The following is a 17270-nucleotide window of genomic DNA, read 5'->3' on the forward strand; positions in this document are numbered from 1 at the left end:
GAGTTGCGTTGTTGCGCTGCGCTTCTATCTAAGCTTCTTGTGCTGCTTGTGCGTGAGTTTGGGTTTGTTGTGATTAAAATTGTTTATTACATTTTAGAGTTATTTTAACGACAATTGACGATGAAGATTGAAGAAGTGAAAAGTACAGCCAAAACTCAGAGAATTTCAGCTCATACACATATTAAAGGTCTTGGATTAGATGAAAATGGGGTTCCAATTCAAATGGCAGCCGGTCTCGTGGGCCAAGAATCTGCGAGAGAGGTAAGTTTTATAAATATTATGAATAATGGTTAATAACAAAAATACACCATTTCCTAGACATTGTATGTGTATCTACAATAGTTACTACCTAATGTTCTTTATCTTCGTATTGATTTTTAGGTTATGTTGCTATGGAATGTTGTGTCAATAATGCTTTTGTTTAAAAAAATATTAATCGACAGCCTGAAAATGCATTTACTCTAAACGATCGAATGCTCATTCTATTCATACAAATTATTTTAGTGTAAACAGACAGATCATTCTATCATATCATTTTACGAATATTATAAGAACGTTTCCAGCTCAACTGTACTTCATCTGCCGCGCTAGAATAGAGGGGTAATAGGGAGGACGTTACCAACACACCAACTTGGGGAAATTTTCTACTATATACTATATGTTGTTCATGTATACTTACTGTAACATTGAAAAACCAAGCCCCAAAGAAAGGGGTCCAGGAGCGGTGCACCTAGTTATACTAAACAAACCCAGGAGTGGTGTGGGGGTCAGAAGCTGCCACAAGAAGAAAAAAACACTTGAAAAATAAAACTATTGGTTAGGTTTGGCTTGGCTAGTAATAGTAACCACACATCACACTGTATGTACTATGCTTCGGGACCTTAATGAAGAAACATTTTAAAACTTCAAGGATTATTACCATGATGAAATCAATCTAACCTAGGTTATAGTTTTATATTGTTGTATCTCTATGTTTTGTTTATATTGATGTAATCTCCTCAGAGACCAACCTGGTAGAGTTGATTTCTGAGGAGATTATTATTGCTATTTTATATTATTATTAGTATGAAAGTAAAATAAAGGTCAAATCACCAAAATGCAAATACAAATTAGCCAACAGTAGAAATAAAATTTATTCAAATTCTTAGACTTAACACTTAAATTGTTCAATTTGTCTCAAAAAAATCTCAGCTTTATTGAAATAAAATTTCAAGCCAAGTCTCTATATTCTACCTACATTAATAACAGACCCAGTGCCAACAATCGTGGCTGAGGAAGAAACTAGGAAAACCCTCAGATATGAGACTGATATAGTTATTACTTTTTATTACAGGCTGCAGGAATTGTTGTGGACATGATAAGAAACAAGAAAATGGCTGGCAGGGCTCTTCTGTTTGCCGGGCCACCTGGTACTGGCAAAACTGCTATTGCTTTGGCAATTGCTCAGGAGTTAGGTACCAAGGTATGTATTTACAAACAAACTGATCTGATGATGAGCTGGATAGATATTTAGTATTTTGATGAATCTTGTCAGAAAAAATGATTGAATGAATTAATTTTGATAACTACCTCAGCTGCAACTGCAAACATGTCAAAACACCCATGACCATAATAATATGAACTGAACTGTAAACTGAATATGGTGTCCACCATGGTTACTCAATTGGTGTATTAGTTAAAAATGAAGTGTTCTCATGAAATTTTGTGGTAACAACGGTGAACCAATTAAATAAATAAAAATTGGTATGACTTATAAAAAGAAATCTTAATTTATATTTGTTTTAGGTACCCTTCTGCCCTATGGTTGGTAGTGAAGTGTACAGTACAGAAATCAAGAAAACAGAGGTCCTTATGGAAAACTTCAGACGCGCTATTGGACTGCGTATCCGTGAAACCAAGGAGGTGTATGAGGGAGAAGTGACTGAGCTTACTCCAGTTGAAACAGAGAATCCAGCTGGAGGTAAAATAATGGAGCAGAATAATAATAATAGAAAATAAATCGCCTCTACATGCTCTCGTAGCTCTCGTTGATGTCTTGCGAGGCGACTAAGCGATAAATTAAACTTTACGTCAGATAAGCAACCATCGTAATCCTAAAGAGGGTTAAAGTCAAAACATTTAGCAAAGCAACCAGACTTTGCGGCGTCACAGCCGAAGTGAACGAAAGTTCAGATGAGAGAGTTCTAAAAATAAACAAATATAAATTCCATTACATAATTATATACCATTACAATAAAAATATTTACTGTTCAAGAATACATGTTCACATTTTTTCTGCTTTCAGGATATGGGAAAACAGTATCACATGTGATAATCGGTCTGAAAACAGCCAAAGGTACTAAGCAGCTGAAGTTAGACCCTACTATCTATGAATCTCTGCAGAAAGAAAAGGTTGAAGTGGGTGATGTTATTTACATTGAAGCAAACTCCGGCGCAGTCAAACGTCAAGGCAGAAGTGACACATTTGCTACTGAATTTGACCTTGAGGTGAGGTTTACATAATAATCTTGACATACTGTTAATATATTCTGCAGCTTTTTCCAGTCCATGTGTCTACATCAGGCAGCATTGATAGTTCTATAGTACATTTTATTTAATTATTTTTACTAGCTGAACTGGTTTTCAGGCTGAAGAGTATGTCCCATTGCCCAAAGGCGATGTCCACAAGAAAAAGGAGGTGGTGCAGGATGTCACACTACATGATTTAGACTGTGCCAACGCAAGACCGCAAGGCGGCCATGATATCATGTCCATGATGGGACAACTCATGAAACCTAAAAAAACAGAAATTACAGGTATAAATTTGTATAATACAACATTGAGATTGCCTTTATTATCTAACAATAAATGAGTGAAGTATAACTTGAAATATAAAAAATGTGTTGGTTTTTGTTTCAGATAAACTTAGAAAAGAAATAAACAAGGTAGTTAATAAATATATAGACCAAGGCATCGCCGAGTTAGTCCCAGGGGTTTTGTTTATCGACGAGGTATGTATTTGAACATAACATGTGAGTAAAAGTCCCCTCATAGCCATAGGAATTTCGGGTTCCCTTGATTTCTTTAATTCTTTAAACTGTCTGTCGAATTTGGAAAATTCTGTACATAATTGTTCATGAGGAAGACTATACCAAACACTAATATTCCTACGTACAGAAATTGTATCCAGGACAGTCGAAAGAGAAATTGTACCAACCAGAGTAAAGCTGTAGCATATTGCGCATGACGATTATCTTGAAAGCCTGAAAATATTAATTACGAAAATAAATAAAATTGTTTCGTGACGTAAATGTTGTTACTAACATGTAATTGTCAGGAGTTCCTATGAAATAAATGTAAATAAAGTAGTAGGTTAGTATTACATTTAGAAACGATATACTTTCCAGGTGCACATGCTAGACATAGAAACATTCACGTATTTGCATCGAGCCCTGGAGTCTGCCATAGCGCCCATTGTTATATTCGCCACTAATAGAGGACGTTGCCAAATAAGGTGAGATTTCCATTTTCCGTTTGACAATTAATTATCCTATTCTTACGCCAGCTCCACACTGTCGCCGAACTCAGACACGTGCCGATGCGAATGCAATGCATGAATGCATGCAATGAACATTGCGTAGTTAGTATGAGTGCTTTTATTTACCGCAATGAACAACCAGCAATGGCGACATTGTCTAGCCGGCATTACAGGACGACTATTTACATTTGTCGTAGTTGAGGTATATACATCACGTTTTACATTGGTTTATTTATACATGCTTTTTAAACATAATAAAAAATAAGATGAAAAAAAAATCCTATCCTACACTATCGAGTTCTGAATGTTTTCGTCTCCTAATTTAAAATCATGCTTTCTTTAAAAATACAAGGGTGGTTTATCATTACTATTGCTTACTCCATTTTTCACAATACAATACGCCAGCCAGCCAACCAACCAACGTACTTATAGAGATATAGGTATTTCATTTTATGAAACATTTCTTTTACAGAGGAACAGAAGACATTATTTCGCCTCACGGAATACCTCTGGATCTGCTGGATAGACTTTTGATAATCCGCACCTTGCCATATAACAAAGCAGAGCTCCTACAGGTAAATTATTTAGATCTTCAATTCATATATCTCAACAGTAAATACTCATCAGACTTGACAACTTTTGCCAAGACGTCATTTCTATATATAATGTTTTGTTTCTCACTTGAAATGGGTACAGGGTGTTGGAATCTGTGATAGTTTATACTTCTATAGGCTTTTATCGTTTCTTACATTTGTATCAAAGTTTTTTGTTATTGTTGTACTAAACATTCCAAATTATGTAATACTGTTATTATACAAGTTATACTCTAGCACGTAAAATTAGATTTTCCTACTAATATTATAAATGTGAAAGTTTAGATGTCGGTGAGTGTGTTTGTTAGGTGAGTTTATGTGCATAACCTAATTATCAACGGTTTCAGATCTTGAAGCTGCGCGCCGCCACTGAAGGAATAGCGATAGATGACGAAGCGCTTTCCGCTCTCGCTGAAGTGGGCGCTAATACTACGTTGAGGTATGCTCTTGTTATTTTAGCTTAAGTTAAAGTTTTAGTATCAGAAATTACAGGCTCTTTTTCACGTTAAAATTTTAAACTCATTTATCAAATCATTTGTTTTTCTAATATAACAAAGTATATAAAGTACATGGTCAAAAAGTGTACAAAAACATGTAACATATGACTGTGATGAGTCTGTAGTCTCGTACTGGAATCCCCAAAGATCGCAAACGGCTATTATAGGCCAAAAGAGGGCAAGTGTCGTGCTGGCTCGCCTCCATACTACGAGATTATGGCTTCAGAGGAGGGGGAGGAACTTTTTTATGAGTAAGTGGTTGAATTAGAACCATGTCCCATTGCTCAGTTGTGCTCCATTGCTATGATGCACCACGTTGTAGCTCCGCCGTGCTCCGCTGTTTCTTATAATAACTTGGGGTGGTTCTCAGAGCCTTTCGACAGATGTGGTCGCTCTCTCATTACGATCTGTCAATTTTCTTGAGGAAGGAAACTTTTCCAAAATTAATCATTCATAAAATTGACATTAGCACAGCTAATTATTGTCTTTGTCGAAATTTGAAAAATTGCAACGACAGCGCGGTCGCATATTTCGAAACGCTCCGAGGACGAAGTGCGGGTTAGTATTTCACTTCTCACCACCGAATCGGTTCGAAATGAAACACAGCGAATTAATCGCATTGCGCCATTGTGACGCAACGACAACCACACTGCAATGTCATTGGTTCGCTGCGTCACACTTCGAATCGACTCGATGGTGAGAAGTGCAAACCCGCACTTCGCCGGGTACGTGTCGTCACGAGGTGGGTGTGGCGCACAGATACGCGGCGCAGCTGCTGACGCCGGCGCGGCTGGCGGCGCGCGCGGCCGACAGCGCCATCCAGCCGGCGCACGTGGCGGCCGTCACGGCGCTGTTCCTCGACGCCAAGTCCTCCGCGCGCATCCTCACGCAGCACTCCGACAAGTACATGAAGTAGGGGGCTTACCTTATGTCACCACCTAGATTACTCCCAGTGTTTTCCTACGCTGTTTTTCTAAAAAAGTTAAATCATTCTCTAAGCTAAAATATGTTTTGTCTCTTTCTATCAATTTGAATATTATAAAGTGCGATAGTAACATAACATATTTTAGCTTAGAGTATCTTTGAACTTTTTTATGAATAACGATAGGAAAATAGTGGATGTCAATTCATATCTGTGTGCTAACTAAAATACTATTTCACCGTACAAATTTATTTCCATACAGAATATTTCGATTTCATTTCATTCGATTTTGTACAGTGATCTGTTATATGTATCTTATTATGGTGTAAAAATCCCCTGTAAAATTGTGTTACGAATTGTACAAAACACCGCATGGTGAATATTCGTAATGCAGTGTTGCCCAAAAATCTTGATGATTGTATTGTTGAATAACGTTTATCTAAACGCTCTTATATTATTATGTACAATGTATGCCTACACGTTTACGTATGTACGGGCAGTTTGTGTGGTTATTTTTATGAAGTTATTGTAATAACCATATGTAATTTTTCGATGTGATTCTCGACTTGAAGAAATGTTTCAGTACAATAAAGCTTGAATGTTTTTTTTTTACTATTGGGGGTCTATTACGTAAATATTATATTTACTTTTTGACGTAGGTATGTTTGTTAAAATATCTTTAAATATTACGAAGCATTCCTTTCAGTTCACAAATGTTAGTTTCGTTTCGTTCGAAATGCACTATTTTAAGTTCAAATAAATAAGTCATTAATAAATAAGGTTTTATTTTACAAAAAGCTTATCTTATTTTTATGCTATAATTAAAAGTTAAAATTATTTACATAATTAAATATGTTCAACTCGCAGATATTCAGTTGATCAACAATTATAGGAATTTATACATCAGAAGTTATATCGGCAATCGAACTTATATCTAAAATTCGCACTAATGGCTAGAATACTAGTAGTCGAATTGGAATTTAGAGATCTCATTACTTATATACAGGCACCAAATTAGTCTACAATCTCAGTTTTCACGTGGGGAACGGTTTGGAGTCTGTCGCAAGTTTGCCTTTAGGGAACGGGAGCGGGATGTAGCGGGCGTCGGCGGCGGGTGCGGGTGCGGTCGGGGTGGTGTGCGGGGGCGGGGGCGGGGCGGTGTGCGGGGGCGGGGGCGGGAACGTGGGCAGCTCCACGCGTAGCGGGGCGGGGGAGCTGGCGCGGTGGTATAGCGCCTCGAACTGCAACTCCTCGGGGTACGAGTGCGAGCGGATCATGCGCTCGTCGCGCGCGCCGCTGGGGTACACGATGACCAGCTTCTCGCCCGAGCTGCGCAGCGCCACCGGCGGCAGCGCCGTGCTGCTGGCCGCGGCCGGCGCCGCCACCACCTTCAGCATCTCAGTAGGCGCCGCCCGCAGCTTCTCCATCGTCGTCGTGGGAGTTGTCGTCGATGTAGTAGTCGTCGTCGAAACAGCTACAGGGACGTCGGGCTCCTCTGGAGATTCGATATCACGTTTCTCCCCGGGCGGCCCCATGGCCCGCAGGGATTCTATTTTCATCTCCAACGTGGGCGTCGGCACCGGCACTGAGCTGGTGACGTTGAGATCCTCAGTAGGAATGTACCTGGCGGTCGGCTTTGGCATTTCTCTAGACCCGAATATTGGCAAGCGCGGAGCGTACGCCGACACCAGCGGCAAGAGCGTGTCCCGGGCGTATCTTTCTGCTCTAGAAATAAACGAGGCCAATCTCGCTGGCAGGAATTGAACTGCGAAACTCGACTCCTCTTTCTCCGCTCGATCGTCCCACGTCATAGCTTCATAAGTGGGCGTGGTGGAAATGTCGTAGTTTTTGCCTTTTCGAATAGGGGGTGGTGTGGTGGAGCGTGGGGGTTGAGTGGGTCGTAATAGAGGTTCGGATATTTCGTGGAGGTCGTCAGGGGAATCCGCTCGTTGTCTAGGGGCCTTGCGCGGGCGAGGCCTCAGGACAGGCTCAGCGATTTCGACAATGCCGCTGGGAGCGGTCTTGGTGTTGGTCATGCCGAAGGCGCGGCCGTGGTCGGCGCCGCCGGTGAACTCGTATGTGTCCACCAAAGCAAACGGCCGCTGCGGCGCGTCCTCCGGCAACTCGTTGTCGATCTGGTCCACTATCGTAGCCTTGGTTGTGTTGTCTTGAATCACATTATTGCTAGACTTATTCCGGAGTTCATCCTGTTGAATGTTCAAAAAGGTTTTCTATTAAATTATCTTTCAAACCTATTTTATAAATAAATATTGTAGGGAATAGAAATAAATATCTTCACTTAAAATCATCTGTTATTATAATGTCCCATTGGTTGTCCATACACACAATACCAAAATTTAAAATGTACGAATATAGAATCATCTTCCGTACCTGTTGTATTTGGCAGTCGCCTGGATATAGAGGCAACTCGATCGTCTCTTCAGACTGCAACGGCATTCCTCTTTTACAAAACGAAGATCTGAAAAAATAATAACTCACCATTACTAGCATGGTCTATCGTTCGTGTGACAGGATCAAACCCGCGTAATTTAGTAACCCGAGCCGCCATTTTTAGCACTATTTTTTTTTAAAGCTCACGATACAGATTATGCTATGCTACATAAGGGTTTTATTAGAAAGTAAATACGAGTATTAGGTATAGTCCATAAATAACACACGGGTTTTGGTTTTATAAATTATGATAACTTTGTCAAATAGAAAACTTAATATTTTCTAATAAAATCCTTTATGTTGGGTAGCATCATCTGTATAATTATTTGTTTTAGTGTATAATTATTTGTTTTAGTTTATGGTAATAAATAAACAAAATATGCCTTATGGGCATTGCCATTGAAATACGATACGATCTACTCGATGCTCAATTTTAGCTGTCGTTGGTCTCGTTCAACTCCATAGAGCAGGACCTGGCCGTCATGTCTGCAGCAACTCACGTCTTCCCGAAGCTGTCGGCTATGAGCAGCTTGTCGAGCAGCACGAGCTTGGCGGCGGCGCTGAGCCAGCCGGAGTAGGCGGAGTACTGCAGCGACGCGCGCAGCGGCACGCCCAGCGCGGGGTGCGGCACCAGCACGCGCGTGAACCGCGCGCTGCCCGCCGACCCGCCGTCTTCGCGTCTGGAATGTTGTTAATATTAGTACGGGAATGACAGAGACTTTGAACCATGCGTTTCGAATTTTTTTGACACTAAAATTTTCGTAGTTTCATTTTTTCATTGGTGATCGTTATCGGCCTAAATCGTTAGTACTTACGCCTAAGTTGAATACGTAAAAAAAATAAATTATAAAATAATACGGACGGAGATACAGATGCAAGGAAAAAGGGGCAGCAACTGGCATACCAATGTCAAAGTCATCATAAACCAGCTACTTGTACTGGTAGACAATGTAAGTATCTTCAAGTATACAATGTAAAATATCTTCTGTAAAGATGTGTAATAAACATTTTTAAAAAATTAAAGTTTCTACTCATGCTAATGGCATGTGTATAAAACCCTATGTAAACCATTGTGTGAGTAACGCTGAAAATTAACCTCGTCATGGGGAAGGATTCATTAAGGCCGGAGTCTCCGTGCAGCGTCAGGGTGACTCTTCCGAAATTCGCCTTCTCACCATTCTCGCTGCCGCCCCAAATCGAAACATAATACTGGTGCGCTGAAATAGATAAATTAAGTTCTGGTGGCATATTACGACAGTAACGGTCCACCATAAACAACTTCGGCTTTTGTCATGATGCGCCTCACACTTGACTTGAGATTATCATATTGCTATTCACCTCTACTGATAGATTTTACAGTGCTAGGTAATTTTCTTCCGCTATCTATGCGTTCTTACGTATTCTGTCATTAACATCGTTAGGTATGTGCCTAAATATACCAAACTCGGCAGACGAAAGAATTTTGTTATGACCTTCAGTTTTCCATCCACAGCCACAATATACACCAATATAGAATAGAAATATATTTATAATCTTAAAAAATAAACAAAAAGAACTTGTTAAACATCCTAAAAACACAATATATGTATAAGATGTTGCAGCATTTCAAACAAGCCACAATTCCGTGAATTTACTACTCAAGGAGCAATATTTACCACAGAAGGGTTCTTCCTCCCTGGTGAGCAAGTACAGTTGTCCGCGACCAAGCGACCTGTCAGCGTAGTACCCCATGTTGCCGCAGCGGCGCTCCGAGTCGCAGGGGAAGCAGCGGCCCTGAGACATGATAATAATTAACTATTATAGTACCTAGGGAAGTAATTTAATGTTTGTGTGATCACTGTATCTCGAGCAAATTCCAAATATCTATATCAGTGCCCAAGCCCACACAATGCAATTGGAGCACGTCTTACAGTGTGCAGTTAGTAGGGTTTGTCATTTGGTAACTAATATTCTCTCATCACATCTTTATCGCAAAGGCTGAGTCACTTAGTCGGCTCGTACATCCACGGGAGGATATGCATTGGTCCTATTCTAGGACGGAATCACACTCTATTAATAATATGATGGCTTACACATATTATACACAGCATAGCCAGCATAATATTAGTGGCGCAAAATGTTTGGCAACTATTCAACAATAGTTCGCTGACCAGTTGTCAAATTTTGGCGGATTCGACATACATTGCTGGTTTAGCTGGTTGGTAATAAAAGCACTTATACCTACATTCATTCGCATCGGCATATATCTCAGTTTGACGATAATAATGTAGCCGGAATTATGTAAATTAAATACCTCTAGAAAAGTGTCGTAGTTGCTGCAAGGGAAGGCGGGGAAGTGGCACTTGGGTGAGACGGAGTCGGTGAAGAACTTGTAGGCGCGGCGGTGGTTGCACAGCGAGCGGCCTTCAATGGACGGTGCCGACCACGGCAGCACCAGATCCGACACCGCACCCACGAACCTTTACACGACAAGATATTATTTTTACAAGCTTTTTATTTTGGCAGCTAGGTACTTCTAATTGTCCTACAGAGTTGAACTTTCCCATGTCGCGTCGCTTCAGTTTACATGACAATGCATTATTATGACAATATGACCTGAGGGGGGTACCCAGGATCGGCGGTTCTCCTCGAACTCCTCGACGGTTTACAGCACGCGCGGACATGTATTTCTTACCACGCGTAATTTTAATTTTACGAAAAAAAAATTAAAAACGAAATATAGGAAAATAAAATTAAAATATATACGTTAATTCAACGAAATCTCTGATGAAAATAAAAGCCAAAAAAATGTGTGTCAATTGTTCTGTAATGTGACCGTGGCGTGGACCAAACTATGATTTTGTTCTTAACTTATTATTCAAACGTCTCGGTCGAATAACAATGATTTTAATTCATATTCGTAGATTACTAAAAATAATTACCTAACACATACTTAAACAACAATATCCGCTTCAATACATTGAGTAAGAATTTTTTTCATAAAATTGATTGATTTTAATAACATTTATTACTCACATAAATTACATTAAAACGCAATACTGTTTGCCAACACTACACAATAACGAAATTGTATATTTGAGAACCGGTTTGCTTCGAACAATGCAATGCAACTACGACTTATTATGCTTAGTTACGACAGGAGGACCCACTAATTGAGTTAGCACTTGCATATCGCATTAGAAGGCCGTTACACCCATATGCTTATTTAAAGCGATATATGTGTGTTCGTACTTCTTCTGTCCTCTCTATAGGCAAAGAAATATTTAATTAATTCGCCCTATAGAATTTCCAAACTCAACAAATTCTCCACGTACAAGTCACACTCGTGTGCAATAATAATTATCTACACCTTAGTGGCAGTAATACGTAACGCTTTTCCTGATGCAATGCATGCCAATACTTTTTGCCTTTGATACCTACCCAGAGTATTTCGCAAAGTTGACTAATTGTGCTCCACATTTCCATGTAATGGAAAAAATAATCCCATTTGTTGAATGGGAAAATGTTTTGAAAAATCATCAACCATATGGAAACGTTGGGAAAACTCACAAGTTAGAACAGCCGTGCTGGACCCTGCCTCCATTAGGGTAGAAATCTACGTGACCCAGCGCCTGCGCAGCGCCCAGCCCTCCCAGGATTAGGGTTTCCCCATTAGAATGAATGACGTCCACGAACTTCGCGTCACTAGGATCCAGTCGCGCTCGAGGGTCTTGGTTCTCGAACAAGGGACCAGCCGGGTCCAAACCTGGAACATAGGTAACGGAGAAAAGATAAGTGATAATGACAAGTTTAAAAGTTATTATCACTCAATAATGAAAATTTGAATATAATGATGTGGTGGAAATATAATGATTTTAGTATAGCACGTTCTGTAAGCGATGTCCGCCATATAAAAATATTGAATAAGTAATAAAACCCGCCCAAATTTTATGAACCATAATATCTATATTGGCACGTACCTATGATAACACAGTGATATAACTGACCATATTTAACTGGTAACTGGGGTGATGTACGCCAAATATTATCCATATGTATAATTGGGTTGGTTTTTGGGAATAAATTGGGCATGAAAATCTGTGGTCAGTGGTGTAGGGCTAATGGTCTTTTACCTGTGATCCGACTGATGTTCCTGAGTTCGGAGCCCGCGAAACCTGCCACGTGCGCGCCCAGACTGAAGCCAATCAAGTGCACGTCCTCATAGCGCAGGTCGATGTGGGTCGCCAGACCTGGATGTCATATTATTGTTTTTTTTTTAAATACGTAGGCTTTGAACAACGTGATGTATTATTTGTTTTTCCAGATTGGAAACCACATGTTCATTTAAGGGTAGCTATATCTCACAAAGATTTTATGTTTTTATGAAATGAAATTAATAAGTTAATTTTATGATATCAAATGTCAAAAACCAAACTTATAAGTTAAGGCGATTAAAAGATACGACCACTGAAGTGGCATTTCTTGCGATTTCATAAGGGAATCAAAACCTTACTTCCGTTGACTTGGAATCATGAAATTTGACAAGAAGCATTGTCGTAAAAGTGGTATTGAATAATCTGTAAAAACCGTAAATTTATAATGTAACCAATAGGCATTTTAGTGAGCCTAACTCCCATTTAACCGGTTTTTAATATGAAGGGAAACCTACTTCTTTATTCCTATAAATCCGCCAAATAGTTTTAAGGCCTATATTTCAGGAAAATTAACATAAAAAGGCAGTTTACATAGATAATTACCTGAGAAGTCACGAACGTGGTTTGCGTATTTTATTTTATTTTTATTTTATATAGCACAAATTATTTGAATTCATAAATCATGCACTTATTAGTTTTTTTTTTCACACAAATAATAAGCATATACCTAATATAATACTAAGCATTTTCTATATGCTGACCTTAGAGATATTGATACTTTATTTTTTTGCTAATATTGAATGAAAAACAATAACTACTTAATTTTGTAAATGTCAAATTGTATTAAAATGGGAAGAGAATTTTTTTCATGAAATATTGAAATTTGAGAGTAATTTGACTATTATACCTTATAGAGCACGCTAGGAAGTTAGGCATTTTTACCACCACAGGAGTTTTTTTTTTACTACAAAGCAAGTATACAGTGCAGCCCATATTAATGGTGTTCGTTACACCTGATCACTGATTTGTCGTCTTTGAATTAATGTTTTCAAGCCGTTTTTGACGAACTATAATATTTTAAATACAGTATTGTTGTACTTACCGTCCAACAGCATAGCCAGCTGCTTGCCGACCAGCCTGGTGTTGGCAGCAGCACGAAGGTAGTTCGGCATTGATGCGCCTCCCTCCCAATCCACGCACACCACATTGCATTCCTCCTGAAAAAATATGTAATAAAATATATGCCTGTTTTTTTGTTTGTTTGTTATAACAAAAAACAGAACTTTTTCAATAAAGTCAGGGGCGAGATGGACTCGCGAACTGAGGGTTCCGACGAGCTAAACCAGTCTGTCGACTAGCAGGAATGAAATAAAAGTAAAATGTCACCGTACTTTAAAATTACTTTCACTAATAGCACCACGGCAACGTTTATGTAAATTGTCTACGTAGAAAATTAAACCTGAATATTGTCATTGCACAATTCAGAAAGCTAACAATAGGTGGACTTAATGCGATAAGGCGTATTCTATGCCAGTCAAATTTAATTTCACAAAGAACAATTTTAATTCTAGTAAAAGGTGAGTCGTAATCAATGACAGTTAGGTACTGCATCTCTACATACTCGTAAGTACTTAGTATAACACAAAGGCGTCCTCCGCATTTGTGTTTTAAAGTTTTCTTCATTCAAACCATGAAACAGATTTTGATGTAGTCTTCACTGTTATTTTTACAATTTATTTCCGAATGTTTATATATACATAAACGAAGCCGTTCAAGGTTCTAGTCATATTAGCATTTTACAAATCTTGCTTGTTGAGGGCTGGTAAATTAAAAGGTTTATGTAATGTGAGATAAAAAATGAAGTATACCACAGCCATCAAGGCGGAGCGCATCTCGTAGACCCAGACGTTGTCGCAGCTGGACCCAAAGCCGTGCACAATGACCCGCGTGGGCCGCGAGGAGTCGAAGGCCCGCGCGGCCCAGCCCCACGCCGCAGACATGTTGCTTGCCGACACTGCCAGCAGGGGCTGGTCCCCCCTGATAGACAAACATCTTTTAGAAGCGAACAAATGTGATAATGTCTCCGCCGGCTGGCAGGACGCCATGTAAAGCTGCTGGAAAGTTAGAAACTTCCCACACATTTCTTCGTCGAGTAGATAATTTTAAATGCAACAGTAAATAATAAAGTCATTAAAATTTTAGAATAAAATTGCACACGAGCACTATGTGCTCACCCCTGCCCTACACTTATGGACGCTGAATCGGCTTCTGCCAATCAGAAAATCCTTTAAGTTTTATACTATTGAGATCTGCGCGGCGCAGGCGACGAGAGATCATGACTCTGTCTGAATTCTGAATCATGGTGAATAGGTACTTGTACGTACCTGTTGAGCGTGGAGTACAACAAGAAGTGTGTGCCGACCTCCTGCGGCGAGCTGGGCAGAGTCTCCAGGTAGGCGAAGGGCCCAGCATCCTCAAAGCAGCCGAACTCTCCGTAACACACAGAGCCCTGCGATCTCTTGATCCTACCGAAATAATGTTAAAAGTCAAAAGCAGATTTGTTAGGTTTACGTCCACGCGCAAACTATTAAAATACAGTAATTTAAATTTACCTTAAAAGTATAAATGTTATTAATATTCCGAAAACATCTCGGTCAGTGCATTGGTGGAGGGAGTACCAATACGGAGTTGAAGAACATACATGTTAAATTATTTAGGAAGGAACGTCTTAGAAAACTATATGGATGTGATTATGTGAACATTATGGATTCTATAAAATATATTTCTAATATATATCAATGCTAACACTAAAAAAAGGAATTAAAACCTCATCCCTAAAGGGGATATAAATTAATGCGGGTGAAGCCACTATCGCAAAACCTAGGTATAAAAATTTCTGTGTTTATACTAGTAGCGTTTAGAAGTATTGTGGACTCTCATAATGGAATAATGGATGGCGGCAGATGTAGGTAAGTCGCTTCGCTTCAATAAAACAAACAGCAGTCGAGAGCCAGCATAATGGGTAGACTTACAACGCGGGTCAAGAGTGGTGAGCAAGGTTTTCTATTTACTCACGACTAAAGGCCGCCTTTATGAATCACTGTCAACGCTTCCGTCAAGCGTTACGTTACCATTACGTAAATTTCTCTCACGAATGTATGAGTATTATTTACGTATCTAATATGTCATTTACCCAACCTATATTGTAACGTATAATGTTGTGTACGATATGAGGCTCGCTAATATAGTAATAGAATAGATTACAAGGTCAGAATATTAAATATATATATATATATATATATGCTATAGATAAAAGATAGATTGTACAGACCATTGGGTCCCAATGGTTTTAAATATATCTATCTAAATATAGAATTTATGTATTAGATGTAATGATGAAATAATTCATAGACTGTACCTTATACGGAACATTTAAAGTTGATTGTAAAGTCCATAAAAATTACGAAATCAACCATCCATTATGAAACATTTTTTAATAAGTCATCGGCATTATCGCGAAATGTTTAAGGTAACTGTCGAAGAAACTTATCTTTTCTCGCTAAGATATTACTCAATCGTGACGTCACGTTAGAGTATCATTTAGTATGGAGCGTTTAGAAGAGTCCAAAAATGCGTGATTTTATCTTTGAAAGTATTGTGGTCATTATCACTAGCCTTTTCTAAGAGCTGCTTCGAATAGTCACAAAATAAAAAATCTTCCCTATTAAGTACCCAGTATAACAGTTAATTATATTTTGGTTACTTTTTAAAACAATTGCTTGTTTATTTGTAATTAACGTTAAACAATAAGAACTTTAATTGTAGTTTCAATCTTACGCATATATTATTGAAAGCGTGCGAATGAAAACGACTGCATGATAATTTATAATGATAAATGTACCTATCTATTTCTCAATATCTTTCTATTTATTTCGAGTTATCTTATCGCAAATTTGCACACAAATAAAATTTCATTCGGTCAATTAATACACCGCCATCCGCCATCGTCAAAATTAACAATCTACACTATAGAAAGTTTACACAGATAAATTGCAGAGGTGAAAGCTATGCTCTTTTTTTGTTCCTAACTGAAACACGATGGCGAGACAAGACAAGGCTGACCTTTATTGCACCCACGATCATAATAAAATATTTAGTTTTAAACTAAATAATTAAAAAGTAAATAAAATATTTAGTTTTAAACTAAATAATTTTATTATATTTTTCTTTTTATTATTTTTTTTGTAGTTTACAATAAAATGTTGTTCTGGGAAATTCATGTGGGCGAAAGAATTCGATGTAGTATAATATAATTACCCAGTAGGTACTTATTTGTTTAGTATGTTAATTTTTATCACCAATTAGCGCATTGTTTCAAATAAAAGTAACTAATTATTTTATTTTTCTACTTGTCACAACGTTGCATTGTACTTACACAATATTTACAAACTATTGCATAATAAAGGTACCTAAGGTAAGGTGCTCTACTGATAGAGGTCGAGTTTTATATAAACAGATGGCATTACACCGAACAGCTTACTCGTAGCATCGAAGTAAATCACAATATATAGGTACTAACTATTTGTGCTGGTCAGCTCCACCTACTTAACCTTTAAAAACCCTATGTAACTTTACTTTTATTGTCACCGAGTTATTATTGTAACTAAGTTACAGAATATGAATTTACGCGACACTAAACCGCACTACACTTGAAGATTTGTCAATCTAACTACGTTTTTAGATAGGTACCTAATGCTGCTACGTCAATAAAAAATACTAATGAATATGCATCACAACCACAACAAGCAATACAATAAATAAAATACCTTCTTATTAATAAATATTAATATTATCCTATCTCTGAGTGAATAAAAATTATAAATACATACAGCGTTGAAGGTAAGAAGGTAAAGCTAATGCCCCGGTCATACGATTTTTGGAACCGGGGTAGAAACTTCATTAAGGCGCCCCTCTCTTCAGCGATTAAGGTAAAATTACTCTTTACATATTTTGTTACAGGCACAAAAATTAACCTTTATTTTCAATCTATTTTTTTTTCATTTGTGAGACATAAAACTATTTATTTGAGAAACACGCCTATGACTATAGGAAAGCTTGTTATTAATAGCAACATTATGGTTTTGCCGCCCCTTGGTA

At 38.3% G+C, this 17270-nt stretch overlaps 2 protein-coding genes across 3 annotated transcripts in view; one reads left to right on the forward strand and one right to left on the reverse strand.

Annotated features, from left to right (window-relative positions):
* pont (pontin) lies at positions 1 to 6308 on the forward strand. The gene is made up of 10 exons (XM_053746463.2): positions 1 to 261; positions 1334 to 1462; positions 1786 to 1960; positions 2285 to 2487; positions 2627 to 2795; positions 2899 to 2990; positions 3387 to 3493; positions 3990 to 4092; positions 4458 to 4549; positions 5367 to 6308. Exons 1-10 carry the CDS (start codon positions 121 to 123, stop codon positions 5521 to 5523), a joined length of 1368 nt encoding a protein of 455 aa, XP_053602438.1. The 5' UTR covers positions 1 to 120; the 3' UTR covers positions 5524 to 6308.
* The window catches only part of LOC128670639 (uncharacterized protein), a 27280-nt gene continuing 16304 nt past the window's right edge, over positions 6295 to 17270 (reverse strand). For both annotated transcript variants that reach the window (XM_053746461.2, XM_053746462.2), the window contains exons 4-14: positions 14498 to 14638; positions 13982 to 14150; positions 13216 to 13330; positions 12093 to 12209; positions 11530 to 11725; positions 10274 to 10439; positions 9636 to 9753; positions 9077 to 9197; positions 8481 to 8660; positions 7921 to 8008; positions 6295 to 7736 (exon numbers count right to left, since the gene is read on the reverse strand). In XM_053746461.2, the coding sequence (XP_053602436.1) occupies positions 6564 to 7736; positions 7921 to 8008; positions 8481 to 8660; positions 9077 to 9197; positions 9636 to 9753; positions 10274 to 10439; positions 11530 to 11725; positions 12093 to 12209; positions 13216 to 13330; positions 13982 to 14150; positions 14498 to 14638 (2584 nt within the window). In that variant the 3' untranslated portion in view covers positions 6295 to 6563. The remainder of the gene's footprint in view (positions 7737 to 7920; positions 8009 to 8480; positions 8661 to 9076; positions 9198 to 9635; positions 9754 to 10273; positions 10440 to 11529; positions 11726 to 12092; positions 12210 to 13215; positions 13331 to 13981; positions 14151 to 14497; positions 14639 to 17270) is intronic.

Source organism: Plodia interpunctella, chromosome 6 (assembly GCF_027563975.2).
Source record: "Plodia interpunctella isolate USDA-ARS_2022_Savannah chromosome 6, ilPloInte3.2, whole genome shotgun sequence".
NCBI lineage: Eukaryota > Metazoa > Arthropoda > Insecta > Lepidoptera > Pyralidae > Plodia > Plodia interpunctella.